Raw genomic sequence first — 23,828 nt, forward strand, 5'->3', positions numbered from 1 at the left:
CTTATGCTCCCAATACTTCTGTTAGTCTTAAAGGTGCCACAGGACCCTCTGTTGCTTTTTACAGATTCAGATTAACACGGCTACCCCTCTGATACTTAAAACCACAAGGAATCTCATATATGTGTATTCAGTTATATACTTTAGTGGTTGTTACAATTTAAGCTAATTTACAGTTGAGACCATTAGTAATCACAGCTATAAATTTAGTGAGGTTTTGGTGTAAAATACACCATCTCCTTTTTCAGTGCCCCAGAAACAGAAAATTTGTATCAATGTCTCTCAAATCTATACTTGCATATAACTGATGTTTTCTACTGTACACATAAGGACTAACAATTTATAGTATTTTTCAACTAAACATATTGAACAAAATTTTGCACCTTTAAAAATGTGGTTCTCAAGACTCATATAAATACTAATATGTAATAAAAACCAGTACTACTGATCTATTACTTCCAGCTTACTTAGCTGTCAGAATATTACATCTCTCTGGTACATGGGAGCATATGGTTACATTTCTCAAACAAGCTGCTGCCCTCTCTTTTGTTGATCCCTGGATGCACAGGAAATTTTTCCAAGTAATTTTCCGTAAGCATTAAGAGTCCAGATATTGACAGCCTCCTGTCAGGTGAGGAGTATCCTCAAGTCCCAGCAACTTCAAAGGGAGTTGTGCATGCTTAGAACCTCTCAGAACCTTGCAGAATTATGCCACAAGAATAAAATTCCCCCAGTGGGTTATTTTTACTAAAATTTTCTAATGCAGATGTTGTCTTACAAAGTAAATTTAACTTGAAACACACACTTTAAACAGTGACTTTTATGCTGGAGAAGGCTTTCAAGTATATCAAACATACCTTTACATTTTTTTTTTAATTTTTCTGGCCCTGTTTGCAAGTTATTGAAATTATGTTCTTAAGATGGCTCCTTTTTCCTTCTTACCTGATCTACCAGTGAGAATATGGTACTGACTCTGACAGACCTGATTCGAATAAAAAAAAAAAAAAATTGCAATCTCACTGTACAAAATTATTAACTTACTGAAGGCTAAAGCACGAGGATGACTATGGAGGAATAAATATCCTAACAAATAGCATGACCAGTCAAGCAAACTGCCTTTTATATAAATGTTCATAATTTCAAACATTTTTCAGTTTGAAGCTACAATTCCTTTCATCCTCTCCTCTTTTTAAAATGAATAATCTTTATGTGCTTGGCAGATTTACATTAAGCAATTAAAAAAATATCCATAAATGAGTGTGTATGTGGACTAAAGTTAAAAATATATTTACATATTCAAATTCCTTTCCCACCATTACCACTCAAGACTTGAAGAATATTTTCCCTCTGGAACAGTTGATCATATTACAACCACTTGAAACAACAACAGCTGAACCTGTTTTAAGTTTCAACACAGAATCTCAAATTATTTGAAAACAAATATTTGTAATTTTTAAGTCTACATATACTGGTGAATAGTGTAGATTTTGCTATATGAAAGAATTAAAAAAAATGAACAGAAATGAAATGACAATAAATTTGATCAGTCTGACTGGCAAGTTCTGCTACTAGTCTGTTGCTAGACAGTGCATTCTCACTTTTGTGCTGGCTAGTGTTCTGAGAGCAAGGGTAAAAGTTTGAGTCTTGTTTTCAAAAGTGACTTAGGAAATTGGACTTAAAATACCTAATTGACTTAAGAGCCTAAGTCCCATTTTCAAAAGTGGCTTTCTAAGTCACTTTAGAAAACAAGACAAACTTTTAAGTCAGTTAGGTGCTTTTGAAAATTTTACTCAAGTTTAATGTGGTTAACTGCAAAAATATTTCAATGCAAGAGTTCTATAGCTGGCCTCAACATGAAAAAGAGATATTTGAAAATACTGAGTTCTCAAGTGTATAATATCAAAAATATGGAATCTTGAGGTTTTTTTTTTTTTTTTAAATGAAAGATTTACAATTCACTTTCAATGTCTAAGGTCAAAGTAATAACTTCTTTCTTGCTCCTGCGTTGTTTTGTTAGCATGAATAAACTCAAACTTTTCAAGCCCCTGAATTTCTGGTATTTCCCATGGTCACACATTGCCCCTGCACAAAATAGCAAAAAAAAAAAATCTCAATTATAATTATACGATCTACTAGGATACTATTCTGCATAAAATTATTTCAGTAAAACATTATTATAGTGCCTATTGCTGTCCATTATCTTTGCCTGTTTAGTTGTTCACAGACCTGCTTATTTCAGTTTCTCCTGATCTTCTAAATCTGTTTCCAAAGATTCCAACTATTCCACAAGACCTTGGGTTAAAAAAAAAAATTCTGTTGTGTTCATGCCCCCTTTACATCGCTCACTTATTACATCAGGCAATAAAGAAAATTCATCTTCACTATTTAGGGTGCAAGCCTACTCCATTTAGTTAATTCAAGTTTTGCCATTGACTTAGAAGGAAGCAAGGTCAGGTTCCTTAGTTAGCCAGGCAATTCAAGTATGTGGTCCCTGTACCCATCTGTAGACCCACTGTCACGGCTGTAGGGTCTGCTAGGTAGATTGGCTTGCAGGATCAGGGATTTTGCTTTAATTGGAGCCACACTAAGGTAAACATATGTCAACAAAGTATTTGACAAGCTTCAAATCATAATAATATGAAAGGAAAATTAGTCACAGTTTTTATGGTATTTAACCTTTCATTTTCTGTAGCTTTAAAATAGCCTTAGCTTGCATAAGAAGTAATGTTTTCTAAATGTTGGGAAAGCATATAGTGACTGACACAACCTATCCTTCCAATTTACAAACCACAAAAATCTATATTCTTCCAACAGCATTCTAAGAAGATGATGGAGTGGGATGCGTTTTCTACATAATCTATACATCTCTGGCTCAGATGTTGACTGTATTTGTCATTCAGAAAAGGAGCCCCATCTTTTTTTTTGAAAGAACTGTTAGTCGTTTTGAAACAGGAAACCATAAAGTAGATAATTAATATTGTTGTAGACAACAATTCTCCTGAAAGATTCATGCAGTTTAGCCATAGGAAATTTGTCACATGAAAAGGAACATCCTGATTCGTAAGATAACACTTTGGTACATCCCTGCTACCAGAAAACATTGTATTTACAATTGGATACAGTATCCTGTAAATGTAAAATAAATATAGTCTCAAACTATTAATTTCCAAACTGAACATTAAAATAACCAAGACTTTTAAAAAACATAGATTAAGGTTTAGATGCTAGCTCCAACAATAGATTCTATAACACTTAGAGGTTTTCTAAAGTGCTCCTATAAAATATGGTATTTTCTCAAAAATCAGAAAAACTTAAAAGTTATTGACTTTTAAAAAACTAATATTTTGGTAAAGAAATATCTACAATATGCTTAAAAATGAACATTTTGTTTTAAGTTTTGCAAATGCTAGACCTCATCTACTGTGGGATTTTAGCCTCTCATGTAGCTGCACTCTGACATGCCTCTACTCAGTTCAGAGCTCTATTATTTTAAAATTTTATTCATCATACCTAGATATGTTTGCAAAGCAAACCACAGAACTATGCTGCAGGTTTTTATTTGTTTTTTAACTGGCTAAATAACTAGTTTTTCTATTTAAATGCTTTCATACTTGGATAAACCCTCATTTAGATGCTACATGCTGAATAAAATTATCTAGATCTGCTAGGGAATTATGAAGAGAATCATTCATATCTTGACTTCTGAGAAACCTTCGAAGAGTATCTAAAGCAGTCAGAGCCTCATTTTTTGATGGCAAAGGCTGTTCAATTCCTGGAGATCCATCACCTTCATCTTCCTCTTCATCATAAACAAACAACTCAGTTTTAACTGAAGTGCTTTCTTTGGTCCGTATCATTTCATTATTTGTGGGCATTTCACATGTTACCAAGTCATCATCCAAAGCTGCATATTCCTCCAAAGATAAACCTTCTGGAAACTCTACCCCAGCTGCCAATGCCTGTGCAATCAAATCTAAACCACTTTCAATCTCCCTGTCTGTGTCACCATTTTCCCCTGTTTGTGATTTGAATCCTGCTTCTTTGTAACTTTTAACAACAGTCTCTGGAGTTACATTCCTCCAGCATAGGTGCAACATATCAACTGCATCAAGTAGAGTCAATGTAAATTCTTTACTACCTTCTACACAGTCTACAAATCTCTTGATAAGACGATGCCTGTATTTGACTTTCAGACTTCTTATAACTCCCTGTTTCATAGCTATAAATTTGGATGATGAGCATGGAGGAAAGAATACCAGTTCAATAGACTTTAGATTCTTTACCTCTGGGTGAGCTGGGAAAGAGTCAACAAAAAATACTACTCGCCGCTGCTGTGCTTGAAATCTCTCATCAAGTTTACGCATCCATTGTTCAAACACTTCTGAGGTCATCCATGCCATATCGTTTGCCTCATAATCCACAGGCAGTGACTTTATATCTTTAAAGCAGTGCGGATTTTTATTTTTGCCAATAACAAGCAAAGGAAGTTTCTCAGAGCCATCCATATTTGTACCAACCACTACAGTTATTCTCTCTCTGCTTAGTTTGCCAACAGAACAAGTTTCCCCTTTAAATGCAAAAGTATTATTAGGTAACATCCGATAAAACAATCCAGTCTCCTTTACATTAAACACATTTTTTGGCTGATAATCATTTAAATAATAAGGAAGAACATTTTGGTACCAAACAGTTAAAGTATCTGCTGTAGTAGCCACAGGTTCTATAGACTGAGATCTGAATACTAAACCATATCTTGATTTAAAACGATCAAGCCACCCGTTACTGCACTTAAAATCACAATGTCCAAGTTTCTGAGCAAAATCATTAGCTTTGAAACGCAACATTGGGCCATTTACTGGTACATTCAAGCACTGAGCAATTCTGTACCACTTCATTAATGCCTCTTCCAGATCTGTATAAAAAGCTGTTCTTAGTCTTTTTCTTTTAGGATCAAATCGTAAGGTCTCAAAGGCTTCTAGAACCTTATCTTTATTCTTCATAATTGAAGACAATGAATTTTTCTTTATGCCATATTTTGCTGCAATATCTGCTTTTTTCTTGCCACTTTCCACAGCACTTATTATGTCAATTTTTTCCTCAATGGATAAACTTTTCTTTTTCCTTATTACAGGTAAAGATGAGGGATCCACTGAAGTCTCTGCCATGGTATCCTGCACTCTTTTACAAACAAGCACACACAAACAAACACTCTTGCTAGTCCTTTCTGATATCAGCTTCTTTAATTGGATTAGTTTTCAAGTATATATACTGATGTCACAGTCATCACATTGTGAATGCTGATGTGGTAAAGTCACTGATATCTTCCTGGATACTATCAGTACATTAATAGCAATTTAGCCTCTCTTACTTCTTTGAATGTCTTTAGTAAGAGTAGTCTAAAAACTAAGTTAGTATTTATACAAATTAACAATGATTACAAGTTCCTTTCAGGTTCATTCTGGGAAACTGCCCTCACGCCTCCCACCCCAAAAAGACTGAAAAAGTAAGGGTGGGGAAAGGATGACTTCATTGACATAGATATAAAAACCTTTCAGTCCCACTGATTTATTTCTGGTGCGTTATAATCCTTGACCACACAAGGAACTAATTCAAAGAAGAGAACATAGTCATTAAGAAAGTGGCCTCCAGTGCCCTTTCCTGTATGGATAAACAATATTTTTTTAATGGATGCAGAGCTGTCTGGTGTTCCTTTTGTGCAGGACCAAGGCCTAGGAAAGACTTTGCTGCTGGCAGCAGGTTCCCTCCAGGCCAATTGTTTCCTTCACCTCAGGCCACTAAAACAAGAAGAGAGGAAGCAAGCACATTAGCAGAATTTATTTCATTTACCTAACCCCATGTCCCCTGAATTTCATTTGGGGGTCAAAGGGATGTTATCATGTTGCCAACTTGAGTCTTTCAAGGTGCCGAGAATAACCTGGTGACTTGGAGAGCCCTGCAGCAGCTGGGCCCACACTGCGAACGGGACAAACACTCGCCCCGTAACCGCTCTCGTCCGCTGATGGACACGGATCTTCACTTCGCGTCTCTCGCTGGCCCCACACACGGAAGGGGGAAGAGGCAGAGATGCGAGAGCAGCTGTTACCTGGCTGGAGAGCGGAGCAAGGGCCTTTCCCCTAGCCCACCAGGTAACCAGAAGGCGGGGAGTCTAACACCTCTGCGCCACGCAACACTTCCAGCTGAGCGGCGGCCGGGCCCTGCGGGTCGGGGCGCCGCTCAGCCTAGCTGACCCCAGCGCTGCAGCCGGGCGGCGACACGTACCGGGAGGAACCTGCCCGCCCGCCGCCCGAGCGTCAGCGAGAGACTCCCCAGGACACACCCAGCGCCCCTGTCCGGTCCCAGCCCACCCGGAGCCCCGCCCGCTCTTCTCTTGGGGCGGGGGAGGCTGCGCCGCTCCCTGCCCGGCTGCCCCCAGCGAGGTGAGGGGGATTCACGGTGTGCGGCCGTAGCCGCCACCTGATCTCCCGCACCGGGACTCGGCTCCAGTCCCCTGCAGAGCCCACAAGACGCTGCGGAAGCGGGTGAAGGGGGGAGGGTGTTAGAGCAGCGGCGGCGGACCCGGATGTCGTTGCTATGGTTGGTGCATGGAGGTAGCGACACCATAGAAATGGACATTGTTGGCTAGAGAGACTCTTCCACGTCATGGCCATAGAGAGGCCACCGCTGCCCCATTTCCGGCCAAGCACGTCCGGCTGCCACTGGTGCCAGAGAAGGAAGAAATAAAGCTGCAGACGTTGGCACTGGAGCCTTTTCTGCCCGCAAGAGCCTCCCGTTTCCCCGCCGGGCCTAACAGCAGCTGTCCCTCGTCCGGCCACCGCGGAGCAGGACGTGACCGGGGCGGGAGCGAAGCGGCTGCGACGCCGCTGGCAGGTGAGAGGAGGTGGCGGGGGGGCTGGGCCCTGATGCTGGAAGCCTCCCCGGGGGGATGGTGGCTGTTCCAGGCTCAGCGCTCCGGTGCTGGCGGCGGCTGTTGTCCACATAGGATGCAGCTCGTGGGCGGGGAGCGGGCCGCAGCGCCCGCCCCCCCTTTGCCGTGTACGTGTCACGTCTCGGCGCGGAGGCCGGGAAGCTGCTTCCTTGTCCGAAACGGGACCCGCCAGCCCCCTTCCCGGTCCCGCGTCCTTCGCCCCAGGTGCCAGTGCGGGCGGTGCCTGTGCGGGGCTGAGGGGAGCCGGACTCCCGGCGGCGGCGGCGCTTCCCTGAAGGTAGGTCCCGCTCCCCGTCACCGCTACACGCCTGACAGCAACGTTAGCTTGATCCTGACACACTTTCCCTTCCCCGGGCTGCCATCGGCGTCTCCCGGTTTATCCCCCAGGGACCATCAGCCCGCGAGCGCCTGGATGGGCTGCAGAAGGTCTGCAGAGGGACTCTGGTTGTTAGCTGCTGTTGGTATTCACTTTTAGTTTTTATTTTTAGCTAACTTTTACCGCTTTGCAACTTTCAATAATAATTGGCATCTAGAGGCTTGTTTGAAATGATTGAATAAATGGGTATTTAACCGGTGGTTTCGTTAAAAATGAAATAAACGTAAGTGGAAAAAAATAACACGATTTTTTTTAAAAAAAGTCATTTGTTTTGATCCTTTGTTTCCACATGCTGTTTAACCACAAGAAGAAGAAAAAAGCCACTTACCACATTGATTACATGGTAGTAAGAAATGAAGTGTGGAAAGCATCAAGAGGAAATGATACAAGCCGTAATTTGCAGCAGACAGTGTGAACGGCATGTTAACTCTTTCAAACGTCCGTTTAAATTAGACTTGTCCTCTCCTTGTGTGTTTGTTTTTTTAAAATGGCTTATTGAGGAAATTATGACCAGTTCTTGTTGGTAGTTTTCAGTTTAAAATAAAAGTTTCAATTACTGTGTGTACAACACTCATACTCTCTCTTGAAGAGCTAGAGAGCCATGTTGTCATCAGGTGGAGTCACGTATCAGGGTGAAGAATCCTGATATTGCATTTCGGTGGTGTTAGGCCATTGCACTTCAGTCCTTTATTTTCCTCCCCACTTTTCTAGCTCCTATAAGGGGTTGGAATTGCCAACATCTGTCACCTTCCATTTGCTCAGAAATCCTGCAGCTTTCTCACATGTATTGGAAGACATAGGGAACACTCTTGTGATTGAGATTCTGGTTGTAACCATACAGAAAATGAGATGCTTCTTGAATGTAAAATTGGAAACTAGTCGCAGTGTAATATACAACACTCAGTCTGATGTCACTGGGAGGAAGAACCTCAGGGAAGATGCAGAACAAATATTTGTTTTGTTTTCTAGCACTGTTGAGGAGCTTTACAAAGTGACAAAATGGGGGTGGGGAGAATACCGTTAAATCGTCTGTGTCCATCGGCAGGATCACCCATGATTTCAAATAGGAATATCATCCAAGATTTTATTCATATCTTGTGGCCTAAACACTTAGTAGAAGTGCTTTCAGAACCAATGATCTTTCCAAGTAGTGGTTTTGCACTGGAGTGGGCTAGAGAAAGAGATTATTTTGTGGTTTGTGGCTCAATGGCTTATTGTTCATTTTATTGTGGGCTGACAGTTTCAACCCTTATATGTGAAGGAGAGATGGGCAGTGACTGGGAGAGGATGAAGTTGGACAGCAGTACATTATTTTTAATTGGCCTCTGTTTGACATGCATTAGGTAGAAAGAAGTGAATGGTCCTTGGGGAATTGCAAATTGTTTGTGCTCTAGTTGTTCAGGAGTAATTGTGCATCAATCACAGTATTGCCAATTCATTTAACCAAGTGGCAGCATGCTCTTTTTTATATCACTCTGCTGGTTATTAGGGTGTGTTCTCCTATTAAATTAGGTTGGCTGTCTACGGTGGAATGAACCAGAGCAGGTGGCTGATAGTTGTGGCTTAGATGAAGTAGGAATGTGAACTTGTTAAAAATCCATGGGACAGCCAAGATTTATATTTCCTCTGACAGTCTTTCAAAATAAGAAAAAAGCCATAGTCCTTCTCAAAAGCTAACACTTTTGAAGCTTTTTTCAGAGTGCTTAGACACAGTTTACCTTGGAAATACCAGTGTCTGTTTAGAACATGGTTGTCCTGGAAAGTGTTAAAGGATGCCTCATTTTAGGAATTCAGATGGAACCTTAAGCGTTTAGGTTCCATCTATACTGTCAAACTGAAACGTGCTTTAATCATGTCAGTGGACAACTGTGTTGTTGCTGCTCCTTTTGATACTACTGTATTTGCAGTGTAAATGGGGGCCTTATTGTGCTCTGAGAGTCTTGGCAAGCCAATGTTTATTGGAAAGGTAGACTATAGGAGCCCCATTTGTCCAAGCTAAACAGCACTTGAAAAATGGACTCTGAGATGCAAATTTAAATATCTGAAACTTAAAAAGTCACTTGAGGAAAACATTTGTCAGCGATGCTCATTTTTTTTATTAGAGAGAAAGATCAAATAATCTGGTGAAGTAGAGATGTGATAATCAGTCACTTTGCATTAGTACTTACAAATTTTATGTTAGAGACAATGTTACATGTTCTTTGCACAGCAGATAGAGATGATAATCTCAAATAAAAATATGCTGTGTAACAAGCACCATTCAGCCAGAGAGGTAGTATTGTATTTCCAATTTGGTAATTCATGCATTAGTGAAGTCTTTGGTAAATTGGTGGTCACCATCCTTAAAGAGAACAAAGAAGTGGTTTGGAATCCAGTCTTCCTCACTGCAATGTGTCAATCACTTACCAAAAAAATGTGACTAGATTAAGAGCAAACCCCTTGTTTGAATGGGAGATCTCTGATTATTTTCTATTTAAATTAAACATATATGGTTGGAGTATGGCTATAAATGAGGTAAGTGTCACCCAAAACACCCTTTTTACATACGGTAAAATTCAGACAGAGATTGACCAAGGTCACACAGTATGGCAGAGTTAATGTCTCTGGATTTGTAGTCTTGTGTTCTAGTCATGTAGAAAATGGGTTTATTAGTCTCCTAGTCCCTAGTGGAAACTTAGCCCCATCAAAGACATCCACACATGGCAGAAATATTGCAGGCCAAAAGTGGAGTATTGGCAGAGTTGTGTGGGGACACTTTTGTAGTGATCACTTACTGGTAAGTCCTTTATGTTTGCAAGTACCTATTTGCATTACTTACTGAAGTAGTTCATATGGCTTTTGGATCAATAAGAGCAAAAATAATCATTGGTTTGCTTGCAAAGATAGTTCTGTGTAGTATTCTTCTTGTTTTTGTCATGAATGCTGCTCATTCTGTAGGTGATCTTGCATAATTCTATTTACCTTTCTAAATGAGTCAGCCCAATGTAATATAATTTAGATAATTCATTTCCCCAGGTTTTCTATATCTTGCTTGTTATCTTACTTTACACATCACATGGACCACCTGACTACTCATGATTAGACTTTATGTAAATAAAACATTCAACACAAATTGGAAAGTTGAAATGTAATATGAAGATAACTAGTGCTGCTTTATTTAACTGGGATTTTCTGTATCTGGTGTGAAAGTAAGTAAGTGTGGAATGCTAGGAGGCTTACTCTACACAGGGCATGTCACCTTTCATTATACCAAAGATTATTGGCAGTCTTGATTTATTTTTTTAGAGATCAGCTGTCTACCTCACAGGTTGCTCAAACAGTGCAGTATCATTTGTAGGTTTCAGCTATCTGGAAATTTTTTCAGGTTACAGTTTCCAAGTGCAGTTCTATTATGAAAAGTGATCATGTAAAAATAGCACTACATTACTCTACATTTACAGAACTGTTCCTTGTGTGTATTCAGAGAGCTGTTCGCTTTTGATGCTAAAGCAAGCAAAGGTTTAACTCTTGTTAGGCCGTACAGACAACACAGTTAAGAGAAATCTGGGTTCATTTTCTATTTATGCATAATGCAGAAGTGTCTACTGTTCCAGTGATTTACATCAGTATAAATAGAGTGTGTACACATGTCTTCAAAGTATGTCCTCAGTGACTAAGGGACTACAGAGGTGACCGCAGGACATAATTGACTTTTATAACCTTCATTACAGGTGACTGGTGAAGAATCTACCTTGACCTCTGAACCCAGTTTTAGTTTGCACGTTTAGTCTGCTTTCCAGGGCAGACACCTCCTCATTGTGCCCTCCTCACATCCTTGGGAGCGTGGGGAAGAGACTTAGAGAGAAGCCAACATGAAACTGAGCTGGCAGGAGTAGAGAAAAACAGCTGCAGCTAGGACTTTGGACACTGTTATGAGTATCTGGCTGGCTTTTGCAGCTTTTACTCTGGATGTTTTTCCTCTCTGCTGATTGGATATTTGCTCCAGTTTCCTCACAATCTCTTCTCTTCACCTTCATTCCACCAGCCCCCTCCTACACCTCTTCTTTCCTCCTCCCTTCAGTTTCTCCTCTACTTAACTTTGTTTCTCTTTTCAGCTAATGTCCTCTGTGATTCACACCCTTGCACACTGTTACAGTCTTTGTACAAAAGATACCTGTTGAGGTATCATCTGAACACTTATAACTCACTGGTCAGTAATATGGTAAAATGTATGTAGAAACATTATATGTCTAGTTGTGAATTCCCCCTTATGATGATACTGGTTGAAAACCAGGCAGCCCTGCCTAGGGAAAGGTTGTTAAACAGGTCTAACCTACACAAAGGATAGTGTGTTTATCTTAATTTACATGGAAGTAATAAACAGAAGAATCAAGACAGTTGGTGGGGGCGGGGGAGGAGAGTGCAGGAAACTGAACAATTTGCATTTTAGCAAACTCTAGCTATGGGGGGGGGGAATAAGGCATGGAACCTCCTTAACCACCAGGCTCCATCTCCTCTTCCTCACTTCTTGAATAAACTTTGTGAGGGGTGACCTTCAGAAGAATCCATTTCAAAGGTCCACTGGACTATAAGAGAAAGGGGCAGAAAATCTCAAATGTATTCACCTAAGAAAACAAAGGAACCCACAACTTTCTGCCTCCTGGAAGAGAGAGACTGTCTTGAACAAAGCCTGAACCAAACCCTGCTAGATTAGGTTTTAGACTTTTACATGAGTATTAGCACTTTTATTTGCTTCTATATTTCTAACTTCATCTGTTATACTTAAACTCACTTAAAATCTTATCTTCTTTTGTTTTATTATTCATATAAACCAACAGTGCTGTGTCTGTACCAAAGTGAATGTTAACTCCAGTTAATGTTGCAGGCTGTTGCGTTTTGTCTCTTTCAAGGAGCAAATGGATCTTACTGTTCCTCTGAATGTTGCAGGAGAGGGCTGGACATATCCGAACACATGGGTCTGGGGGAAGATCAGGACTGGGGTAGTGTTAGGGTCATAAGTCTGGTAAAAACTACTGGCAGGCTGTTGGACTCGAAACAGTTGAATAAGAGCTGTACAGTGTACAGAATGCAAAGTGCATGGTGGCTGTGTGTGTGTCCCAGGTAAGGAAACACTAGTAGCAGAAGCATTTTGGGTCACTCAGGGTTATAATACAAGAAGTGACGCACCCTTTCACTGGTCTGAATTGCACTCCCAGAACATGACATGCCGCCAAAAACTTCACCCCAAATATTAAAAAAACCCTAACAAAATATAAATTTTGGAACTACCATGCCAATTGCAGACCATCACATTGTTCATCCTACTTGTATGTTGTATCCCTTCCATCAACCCTTTATCTCCTGTCTATTTAGACCATAACTGTTTCAGGACAGGGGCTGTCTTATTCTATGTATAGTGCCTGTGCTGGAATTATTAATATGGGAGACCACAAAACACTAATTTAACTATAAATTCCTTTTAAGTCCAATGGTCAAATGATATTTTATATAATTGCTCTAAACATGCCTAACTGCCTATAAAATAAGCAGTTACTGCACCCAATATAGTAACAAAGTATTCTTAAGCATGTGATCAAGATACTTCCCACCAGGCCAGACCTAGGGAAAACCATGTCATCCTGATCTGCTCCAGCATGATCAGGTAGGGTCTCACAATGAAACCACAAATTCATAATTCTTTTTATGCCCTTCAACAAGCAAATTATGTCCTAGTCAATTACCACTTTAGCTAAACAACCAATTTGAGACAGTTCACCCTCCTCTTAAGACATTCTTTTTGTCTTATTTAAACCCATCTGCAGTGACTCCTATTGATTGGAGGCCTTCTTTCATGAACATCCCTTTATGTCAGAGGTTCTCAAACTTCATTGCACCACGACTCCCTTCTGAGAACAAAAATGACTACATGACCCCAGGAGGGGGGACCAAACCCTGAGCCTGCTGGAGCCTCACTGTCCTGGTTGTGGGGGGAGAGGGGAGCAAAGCCAAAGCCCGAGCCTCACCACCTTGGGCTTTGGCCCTGAGAGGTGGGGCTTGGGCCCTGGGCTTCCTGGGTGGTGGGGCTCGGGCTTTGGCCACAGGCCCCAGCAAGTCTAAGCCAGCCCTAGCGATCCCATTAAAATGGGTTTGTCACCCACTTTGGGGTCCCAACCCACTGTTTGAGAACTGTTGTCTTATCTCATTAGTTATTTGAACCAGACATCATCCCTACTCCATTCCTTCTGGTCTTAAACTCATTATTTTCTAGGCCTTCCTCCTACCTGCTAGTCAGGGCATTTTTTTTACAACACCTAGCTGAAGTTTGGTTAAGGAAATATAACGCCAGTTCTTCAATTTTATATTTATTCTACAGCCTAGAATAATGGATCCCTGATCTTGGTTGGGATCCCTAGGTGCTATCATAGTATAAATAATAAGGGCTGACATTTAAAAAAGCCCACCTTTTTGTTTGTAAACTGTGCATGTTTGCTCTGGAAGTTGAACTTGGTACAACTGGCATTTTTAGTCCAATTTTGAAGTAGAACCATATTTTAAAAAGATAAAGGCCAAAATGCTGTTGGCACCTTCTGCTTTATGATTGATCACAAAACCAGTAAAAGTCATGGGGAGATTGTGCTCCTCTGCCGTCCCAGACATTGTTCTACGCTTTACATGACTAATAGATGTGGGATTTGAGGCTAAGGCTGAAAGCGTTTGTCAGTACGTAACCCAGATGATGGTCTGATGCATCTTGCATGCAGAGCTCCTGCTATTTGACAGTAGTCTGATTCTCAGTAGTAGCTGCTACAAGCCCCTCTCCCATGCTAGCTCAAAAGGTTGAGGCTTGGGACAGTTCATTGGTTGCAAGCCCAGAATGGATCTCTGTGATTATCTAGTCTGACCTCCTGTATAACACAGGCCATGGAACTTCCCCAAAATAATGGAGAAAGAAGTAATGTTTAGTGGCAAATTAGAAGAGAAACTGTGAGCACAGAGTCTGGAGGATCAACATAGTGGACAGCCTGAAGAAGGAAAGAGTGGAGAGGAGAGAGGGCCAGGAGTCCCAGCAGGTAAAGGAGTGAGAGATGCATCAGGATATAATGGGGCTTCTCAGGCAGCGAACACAAATAGTCCAGACTCTGGTGGACCTGCACATTTAACAATCCCGGTCTCTCCTCCCTGTGCAGCCCATTGAGAATTCAATATTGGGGCCGCCTTACGTGCCCCCCTCAACTTTCCATGTGGCATCAGGGATTGGTGTACTACCTCTACAACCACACCCTGGGGTATATTAAAGACAATCACAGCTTCACATACACAGACCTGTGAAACCTACGGTTGGTGTCTGTGTAGCTGAAATGGGCATGAATATTCTTTCCCCTTCACAAATTCAGTTCTATTAATATATTAAGTTTTATTAAGTTTATAATGTATTAGATTTAAAATTTCAGAACTTTTGCATTGATTTTGTTGCAAATAATACAATTTTATTCTATAACATTAGACCTCTTTATTATTTCACAACATATGCTGCTTGGTGCTCAGTAGTTCTGAAAGCAACCAATTACCAGTTCCTCTGAGTTGTGTGACATCGAGCAGTATCAGTCACAAACAAAATTAATAGGCTAATTAACAATGTTATATTCCTATATGTACAGCAGTCACCACACACAGGCCACAAAAAAGCAGGGTCAGATAGACCACACTACAACAGTACACATTACTCTGGCTCACTGTTAAAAATAAGAACATAAGAACAGCCATACTGGGTCAGACCAAAGGTCCATCTAGCCCAGTATCCTGTCTTCAGACAGTGGCCAATGCCAGGTGCCCCAGAGGGAATGAACAGAACAGGTAATCATCAAGTGATCCATTCCCTGTTGCTCATTCCCAGCTTCTGGTAAACAGAGGGTAGGGACACCATCCCTGCCCATCCTGGCTAATAGCCACTGATGGAACTATCCTCCATGAATTTATCTAGTTCTTTTTTGAATCCTGTTATAGTTTTGGCCTTCACAACATTCTCTGGCAAAGAGTTACACAGGTTGACGGTGCGTTGTGTGAAGAAATACTTCCTTTTGCTTGCTGCCTATTAATTTCATTTGGTGACCTCTAGTTCTTGTGTTATGAGAAGGAGTAAATAGCACTTCCTTATTTACTTTCTCCACAGCAGTCATGAATTTATAGGCCTCTATCATATCCCCCCTTAGTCGTCTCTTTTCCAAGCTGAAAAGTCCCAGTCTTATTAATCTCTCCTCATACGGAATCAGTTCCATACCCCTAATCGTTTTTGTTGCCCTTTTCTGAAACATTTCCAATTCCAATATATCTTTTTTGAGATGAGGTGACCACATCTGCTCACAATATTCAAGATGTGGGCGTACCATGGATTTATATAGAGGCAATATGATATTTTCTGTCTTATTGTTGATCCCTTTCTTAATGATTCCCAGCATTCTGTTTGCTTTTTTGACTGCCGCTGCACATTGAGTGGATGTTTTCAGAGAGCTATCCACAAGGACTCAAAGATCTCTTAAGTGGTAACAGCTAATTTAGACTCAATCATTTTATATGTGTAGTTGGGATTATGTTTCCCAATGTGCATTAGTTTGCATTTATCAACACTGAATTACATCTTCCATTTTGTTGCTCAGTCACCCGGTTTTGAGAAATCATTTTGTTGCTCTTCGCAGTCTGCCTGGGACTTAACTATCTTGAGTAGTTTTGTATCATTTGAAAATTTTGCCACCTCCCTGTTTACCCCTTTTTCCAGATCATTTATGAAGATGTTGAACAGTACCGGTCCCAGCAGTACAGACCCCTGGGGGACACCACTACTTGCCTCTCTCCATTCTGAAAACTGACCATTTATTCCTACCCTTTGTTTCCTGTCTTTTAACCAGTTACCAATCCATGAGAGGACCTTCCCTCTTATCCCATGACTGCTTAATTTGCTTAAGAGCCTTTGGTGAGGGACCTTATCAAAGGCTTTCTGAAAATCTAAATACACTATATGCAGTGGATCCCCCTTGTCCACATCCTTGTTGACCCCCTCAAAGAATTCTAGTAGATTGGTAAGGCATGATTTCCCTTTACAAAAACCATGTTGACTATTCCCCAACAAATTATGTTCATCTGTGTCTGACAATTTTGTTCTTTACTATAGTTTCAACCAGTTTGCTCGGTACTGAAGTCAGGCTTACCAGCCTGTAATTGCCAGAGTCTCCTCCAGAGCCCTTTTAAAAAATTACCGTCACATTAGCTATTCTCCAGTCATTTGGTACAGAAGCTGATTTTAAATGATAGGTTACAGATGACAGTTAGTAGTCCGGCAATTTCACATTTGAGTTCCTTCAGAACTCATGGGTGAATACTATCTGGTCCTGGTGACTGCTTACCGTTTAGTTTATCAGTTTGTTCCAAAACCTCCTCTAATGACACCTCAATCTGGGACAGTTCCTCAGATTTGTCACCTACAAAGAATGGCTCAGGTTTGGGAATCTCCCTCATATCCTCAACTGTGAAGACCGATGCAAAGAATTCATTTAGTTTCTCCACAATGGCCTTATCGTCCTTGAGTGCTCCTTTATCATCTCAATCATACAGTGGCAGACACTTTGCCCATTTGTTTCATATTATGAAGGACACGGCAGGCAACTTAAACCATTGGGATATTTTTCTCACTGAGGTCCAGTCTTGTGAGTGGACACCACCATTGATTCTTCAAATGAGCAAAAGCACATTCAGCTGTCATTCTGCACCTGCTGAGCCGGTGGGTCAATCATTCCTTGGTGCTGTCGAGGTGGCCGGTGTACGGCTTCATGAGCAAGGGGTAGGTTGGGTTTCTCAGACTCACTATTGCCATTTCAACATTCCCAATGGTAATCCGCTGGTCTGAAAAGGAAGTCCCTGCTTGTAGCTTTCTGAACAGTTCTGTGTTAAAGATATGGGTGTCATGCACCTTCCCTGATGAGCCCATGTTGATGTTGGTGAAGCATTCCCGGTGATCCACCAGTGCTTTCATAACCACAGAAAAGTTGCCCTTTCTGTTGATGTACTCAGTGGCAAGGTGGTCTTTTATGCCAAAATAGGGATATGCGTGTCATCCGTCTCTCCACTGCAGTTTGGGAACCCCATAGCTGTTAAGCTGACCACTGTGTCCTGCACATTGCCGAGGGTCTCAGTGCTGCATAGCAGAATGTGATTAATGGCCCTGCACGCTTGCATCCCCCACGGTGGATTTACCTGTTCCAAATTGATTCCCGACTGACCGGTAGCAATCGGGTATTCCAAGTTTCCACAGTGCAATCCCACTTGCTTCTCAGCTGTCAGTGCAGCTCTTGTTTTTGTGTCCCTGTTCTGGAAATCTGGGCCAAGCTCAGTGGATAGATCTAGGAATGTGGCCATAGGCATCCAAAGGTTCTGCAGCCAATGCTCATTGTCCCAAATGTGCATTTCGGTGGGATCCTACCAGTCAGTGCTAAATTCTCAGGCCCAGAAGCAGTGCTTCACCATCTGCAGCTGCTTGGTGAATACCACCAACAACCTTGAATTGGTTCTCACTATGTCCCACAGCAGTCTGTCCCCCAAGGAATCCTCATGCTCCCCACTCATTTGGTTCTTTTTGCAGCTCTGGAAATGCTGCAGGATTGTACGCCCTTTGCTTGCAAAGTTGATGACAAAAATGCAGAGCTGAGCAGGCTCCATGCTTCTGTCAGAGATGGTGGACAGCCAGGAGGGCCATGCGGGTTTGTGGGATTTTGAAAAAAAGTCATAAAAATGATGGGATATTGATACCATTATGGGATGGAAATAATTGCAAACTGAGAAGTTGATTGCATGCTCCCAGTCACTGCTGCCACTCATTTTGCCCCATCAGGCATTGCCAAAACTTCCCAAAAGTCAGTGTACTGATGGTAGGGAGTTGCACAGCGGGATGCCTGTTGATGGTGCACCACATTCTGCATCGACACAAGCACTCCTAGTGAGTACATGCATCGCTGACACAAGGAGTCAAGTATGCACGTGCACAAATGATGTACTAACTACAGCAGCTGTATGTCAACATACCTTGAGTCGACGTAAGTTTGTAGTGTAGACATGGCCTTAAACACTTATTACCTCAAAAGATCTTAAGGTATGTCTATACAGTAATGTAAGACCAGGGGTTTGAACTCGGGCTCAAGCCTAATCCCCCCTTTCTGTCACAGTGCTAATCTAGGGGTCAGACCCAGGGTCTCAGGACCCCACGGGGATGGAAGGTCTGAGTCAAGCCGGGACCCTGGGTTCCTTCCAGCCTTATTTCTTTGCAGTGTAGACGCAGCCCCACTGGACTTGTGCTCTGGCAGTCTGCCAAAAGTGTTCCACAACCCCATGGCTGACTTTGTCCAGGACAGTCAAGTTTAGTGAACAATCCGGTTTTGTCACATTGCACCATGAACAAAGGGCTAGAGTGGCCACATTTTAGGAGGGTGCCAGGGAATCTGGGATATGGGTGGCTGGACTGGGGCCCACATAATGCAATGTAGATTCTGGAGCCTCAGGTTGGGACCTAGGATTCAACAGTTCCCAACCTGGGGTTGCAAATGCGTGTAGGTGCTCAGGCCCTAGGTTAACAAAGTGTTTGCTCACTCAATTTCTATTAATCTTGGGCTTACATTGCAGTGTAGACGTACTCTTAATGTTTTATGTGGTTTTCCCAGATGGTGGACACCAAAATCATTCTGACTGTCTTGGATACCTGTAGTGTGCTTATGAACATATCTAGCTGCTAAGAGAGAAAACTAATTAATCTGCTAAAAATTGGCTAGTGATACTGTCCCTTTGACTTTTATAAAATATTCTTCTATACAGCAGCAGCTATAGTGAATTTAGAAGAATTACATTTTAATGCAGAAGGAGCATGGCACTAATATTTTCTGAAAGTTCACTATTTTTCATCAGTAATGTCTGTGAGGTACAACATATCACTTGCATAAGAATTAATGCATGCTCAACGTATTTCATTTTCAGGTATGTCAGGACACAGCAACGATCCCCCAGCAGTTGATGAATCTCATCCAGCCGCAGAAGAAGTCCAGTCTGACTCTGAGGTGATTGGGTGATATTTGTGTAACATTGTAAAATCAACCAATCCCAGTAACAGTTTCAGACTGCCAAAAATGCATAATGCAATGCATAATAAAATTCTTGGGTGTGAACACATGCATGTGGTGCTGCTAGATTTATGTTCTGGCCTTTTTAATTTTGGGTCCAGTTTCAGATTGTCCTATTGCATCTGAAGCAGTGAAACTAAGTTTAGTCCATAATTGAGGATCACTTCATGCAGCAACTTTCCTGCTGTGCTGTGCTACTATTTGATTATATGAACTAAATGGGTTTAGGTGGGATGGGGGACTAGAAGGAACACACAGGTACTGCAGGAAGAGGCACTGGTAATTAAAAGATGATCTTCCCTCAGTCTGCCTTGATTAGTTCCTCAGCATAATAGAGTAGGAGGGGACATTGCATAGAGTGAAAACTAAAACAGAGAATCTGACCACTTGTAGTTGATGATTAAGGTAGTAAATTTTGGCATCCTTCAGGATGAAAAGGGCTATATTGGACATTGTTAGTCAAAGGACTAAAATATTATTGAGTTTGGATAAGAAGTAAACAAACAACTTAGGGAAAATTTTCTTTTGACACTGAAAGAAAAGACCTTCTTGAGGGGATAAATAACATTAGTGCTGTGTAGTCATCTTATGCATGTCTCGTAATACTTACCAATCTGAAGAATTTGGGCAAACGCATAGTGCACATCCCATTGCCACTGGTGGGATGTACTGCAATCCCTTTCACATGTAGCTGACATGGGAAGATAATTAATATTGTCCATAGAATTACCTCAGTGAAATAGTTTGAGTTAACTCAAGAAACTTTAAAAATACACTTAATTTTTATATTTTTTCTTTCAATTACCTAAAATGCACTTTTAATTCAATTCCTGGGAGATCATTTCATCTTGCAAAGTTGGTGGTGAAAAGCCAGGGAACTTGTGCAATAGTCTCACTTGATGCAGACATGGCTTTGACCACAAAGTGGAAGTACTTGTCAAACACTTATTCATAGAGGCTTTGGGAATTTGAGTGGGTGCCCAACCGTGTATAAAGGTGCGTCCATTGTGTATCAGTTGATTTTGTTGAACACCTTTTCCCCATCACAGAATGGGCTGAATACAATTTAGAAAAAAGAGTGCATCAGGTGATAGGCAAAACTGTCACAAAATGAATGTGCTTCTAAATGTGTCTATTCTAGAGTTTCCCTGTTAGTTCAAAGAACAAGTGTGTGTATTATCTTTGGACTAATAACCTCTGAAAATGAGGCACACACTGTAAACTTAAACAGGAATTCTGTACAATCTTGTTCCCCCAAGATAGGGACAATGCCACCTACACTCTCTTGGGCCTGCTCATCTTAGGCTGACCTGCTCCAACTGACCTAATAGAAGTAATGAGGGCTCAGCATCTTTCTGGTTCAGGCCATTTTGTGAGACCATGAATACGTAAAATGCTCGACTGAGTTGGCAGAAAGCTTTTCTGTCCAGGCGAAGGCTCGTGTCCAGCTTGTTATATTTTTGTTTGACAGTGTAGTGGCTCATGAAATAGAATATGCTGAAGTGCCAATAATTTGATTTGAAAACTGTTTTTGTTGTACTTAAACAAGGAGATCTGTGTTGTAAATATTATGGAAATCAGTTGTTGTTTGTTCTCTGGGTATCCCATACCTATAGTTTTTTTAAGTTGACTCTTTAAAAGTCCTTGTCCTTTGTAGTGTGGCTGAAAATCAAACCATAAATCTGATTACATTTTGATTTGTATTAGCTACATGAAAACAACTCATTAGGTAGGCATTGTTTATGAATTTCACCCTCAATTTGTAATATATTCAAATTAATAAATAGCCAAAAGAGAGAATACGGTAATTAAAGATTGATTAAATTACTTTGATTACATTAGTATTTGTCTTGGATTAAAGTAGCCATTTTAAAATTTAAAATGGGACATATTTAATCTAGATCCCTCTTTTTTGCATTTATTTCATGCAAAAGTTTGTGATTTCACGGAACTCTTCAGAACCTTTTCAGTTGTTCAAATACTCTGACTGTGCCACCCCCTCCCACTGCTGCACAAAAAATTACTCTCCACTCAGACTAGTTTGGGATTTTGCTCATTATATTTTTTATGATGCATTTTGGTTTTCCCCACCTGAAAATCTCCACAAAATACATCCACTTCATACTGTTTTTGCTTACTGTTTTTGCCACAGACTTCATATATTGTTTGGGACAAGTCAGGTAACATCACTGTACTTCAGTTCTACCATCTATATAATAGTAATTGAGAGGCTTAATTAATTAACATGAGTAAAGTGACTTGAAGTCTTTGATGGAAGGCATTTGAGCAAAATACTTAATACTCAAATTGTTGGTAATCCAAAATGTGGTCACTGTCAAACTAATGTCTCTTGCAAGACAATATGGGACACCCCCACCTCTTCTAACCTCAACCTAACTATCTGTATGAAGAATATAGTCTCTTGTTTATAGTTGATAGGATTACAAATAAAAGTATTTTGACTTGTCCAGAAACTGCAGTACCATATATAGAAACAGTTGGAGCCATCGTACCAATATAACTGATTGTATTCCATTTCAAGTTGAAGCAGGTCATAATTCTATTATAACTTGGTCTGTATGGGGACTTAGTGTATGAGAGTTCAGTATTGGAGCAATTTTTAAAAACAGTTGAGCTGTTTATAGGTTTCTTAAAATAAGGCTTAATTTTGGCAGGTGATTAGCATCTCTGTGCCTAATGTTCTTTCATAGGAATGGGACAGATTATCTGTCTATCCACCAAGTACTTCTAATGCGTTTTTAAAACATGCCCTAAATATGTACTGCAGAGCCATAGGGCTTGTGGTGCACTTTAATGTATTTTTAGCTACATAGTCACCCAATAAACATTGTTGGGTTTGGTTCTTTTTTTGGTTAGAGGGACATAGCATGGAAAAACTTACTAATCTCTACACACTGGACATACTGTATTGTAAAACTGGAAGGTTTGTTTGGACAGTGCTTGATCCGTTTCAGGAAAATGTGAAGATTTCCAAGCAGGGCCGGCTCAAGCTTTTTTGCCGCCCCAAGCATGGTGGGCAGGCTGCCTTCGGCGGCATGCCTGCGGGAGGTCCCCGGTCCCGCGGATTCAGCGGCATGCCTGCGGGAGGTCCGCCTGACTGCTGCCCTCACAGCAACCGGCTTGCCGCCCCCCGCGGCTTGCCGCACAGGCACGCGCTTGGAGTGCTGGTGCCTGGAGCCGCCGCTGTTTCCAAGAGAGGGAATTCAAGTGACACTTGCAAAGAAGGGCTGGCTGCATTGAGCGTTAATAAGAGGATGCAGTTTGAATTGCATGTTGTTCTTATTTTTCTCTCAAACTCCCCCTAAAGGCTGAAAATGCTGAGTCTATTTTAAATATTTCTAAGGTGTCTGTCATACATGGTATGTTAGTATCTCCATAGCATTCCTGTACCCTTCTGCTTCAGATTTCTGAAGCAAAGTTGGGACGGTGCAGGATATTGCATCTGTGACAGTAAATATTTTCAGTGCTTTGATAAATTTTCGACGAGCTGAAATAAATCTACTTAAATCCCAGGACCTAAGGTCTGTAGTACAATATAATTTCCATAGAAAAGGACTTGTTTTACTAACACTATTTAGGGATTGTATGTAGATGCCCATTGCTGTGATACCTGAACATCATGGTTATACCCTCCAAATCAGGGAATGTGCAATTTTAACTCTGATGTCTTGTGTGTATTTATTACAAAAGAGAAAGTAACACTTTTTTTCAGAGTAGGAAAAGATAAATTAACAAATTACTATTATGCATATAACCAGGGTAAGTAGGGACATGGTGCCGAAAAAAGGGTTAAAGGATTCATAACTCCAAATATTCACAACAGCACACGCACATCAGGTATAACAAAGCAGGAAGCCATTCTTTCCAGCTTAAAAACTGAACTGTTCCCACAAACTGGGTTTGTGCTCGGAGACCTACACTGCTTTGTGTATGGCCCCCCCGAGTAACTCTGGCAGTTGTATTTGTGAATGGGGTCATTAGAGCTCTATAATCAATTAAAAAACAACAAAACCAAACAAAAATCCCAGCAGAATGAGGACAAAAATTACTTCCCTACTACTATGATCGCAAGGCAGGATAAAATGCATTAGTGCTTCCTATATGTGCCCTTCCTGAGGAAGGAGGCACTATGCTTATATGTGTGTATGTGCTACATAAGGGCACCTTCAGATAGTGAACTAGATTGTAAATCTCATTTCCATCTCATTACCGTTAAAGGACAAATGATTTTGTACAGTAACTTAAGGTGTGCAGTTTATGGATGGATATTTGTCTAATCCAGTGGTTCCCAAACTTTAACAACCTGTGAACCCCTTTCACTAAAATGTCAAGTCTCACGAGCCCCCTCCTAAAA

The 23,828-nt window shown here is 41.0% G+C and overlaps 2 protein-coding genes across 7 annotated transcripts in view; one reads left to right on the forward strand and one right to left on the reverse strand.

Annotated features, from left to right (window-relative positions):
* Positions 1–3,416: 3,416 nt before the first annotated feature.
* TIGD4 (tigger transposable element derived 4) lies at positions 3,417–6,547 on the reverse strand. Of its 4 annotated transcripts, none has more exons than XM_024207623.3 (2): positions 6,363–6,547; positions 3,417–5,792 (listed from the first exon to the last, which is right to left on the reverse strand). In XM_024207623.3, exon 2 carries the CDS (start codon positions 5,160–5,162, stop codon positions 3,621–3,623), a length of 1,542 nt encoding a protein of 513 aa, XP_024063391.2. In that variant the 5' UTR covers positions 5,163–5,792; positions 6,363–6,547; the 3' UTR covers positions 3,417–3,620. The 4 variants fall into 4 exon arrangements, with proteins under 4 accessions (XP_024063391.2, XP_024063390.2, XP_024063389.2 ...); XM_024207622.3 differs by having other exon boundaries at positions 6,277–6,547; XM_024207621.3 differs by lacking the exon at positions 6,363–6,547 and adding an exon at positions 6,101–6,132.
* A 66-nt stretch (positions 6,548–6,613) lies between these two features.
* Positions 6,614–23,828, forward strand: part of ARFIP1 (ADP ribosylation factor interacting protein 1) — a 74,932-nt gene continuing 57,717 nt past the window's right edge. Inside the window, exons 1-2 of one of the 3 annotated variants that reach the window (XM_026647856.2) lie at positions 6,614–6,885; positions 19,311–19,390. In XM_026647856.2, coding sequence (XP_026503641.1) covers positions 19,313–19,390 — 78 coding nt within the window. In that variant the 5' untranslated portion in view covers positions 6,614–6,885; positions 19,311–19,312. The remainder of the gene's footprint in view (positions 6,886–19,310; positions 19,391–23,828) is intronic. The other 2 variants (XM_026647855.1, XM_024207628.2) reach the window with 2 other exon arrangements.

The sequence above is a fragment of the Terrapene carolina genome, unplaced genomic scaffold, assembly GCF_002925995.2.
Source record: "Terrapene carolina triunguis isolate 2854851 unplaced genomic scaffold, T_m_triunguis-2.0 Scaffold66, whole genome shotgun sequence".
NCBI lineage: Eukaryota > Metazoa > Chordata > Testudines > Emydidae > Terrapene > Terrapene triunguis.

What these genes read in the sequence shown, in the direction of transcription:
- TIGD4 (XM_024207623.3), bottom strand. Translation starts at nt 5,162, where the DNA reads ATGGCAGAGACTTCAGTGGATCCCTCATCTTTACCTGTAATAAGGAAA.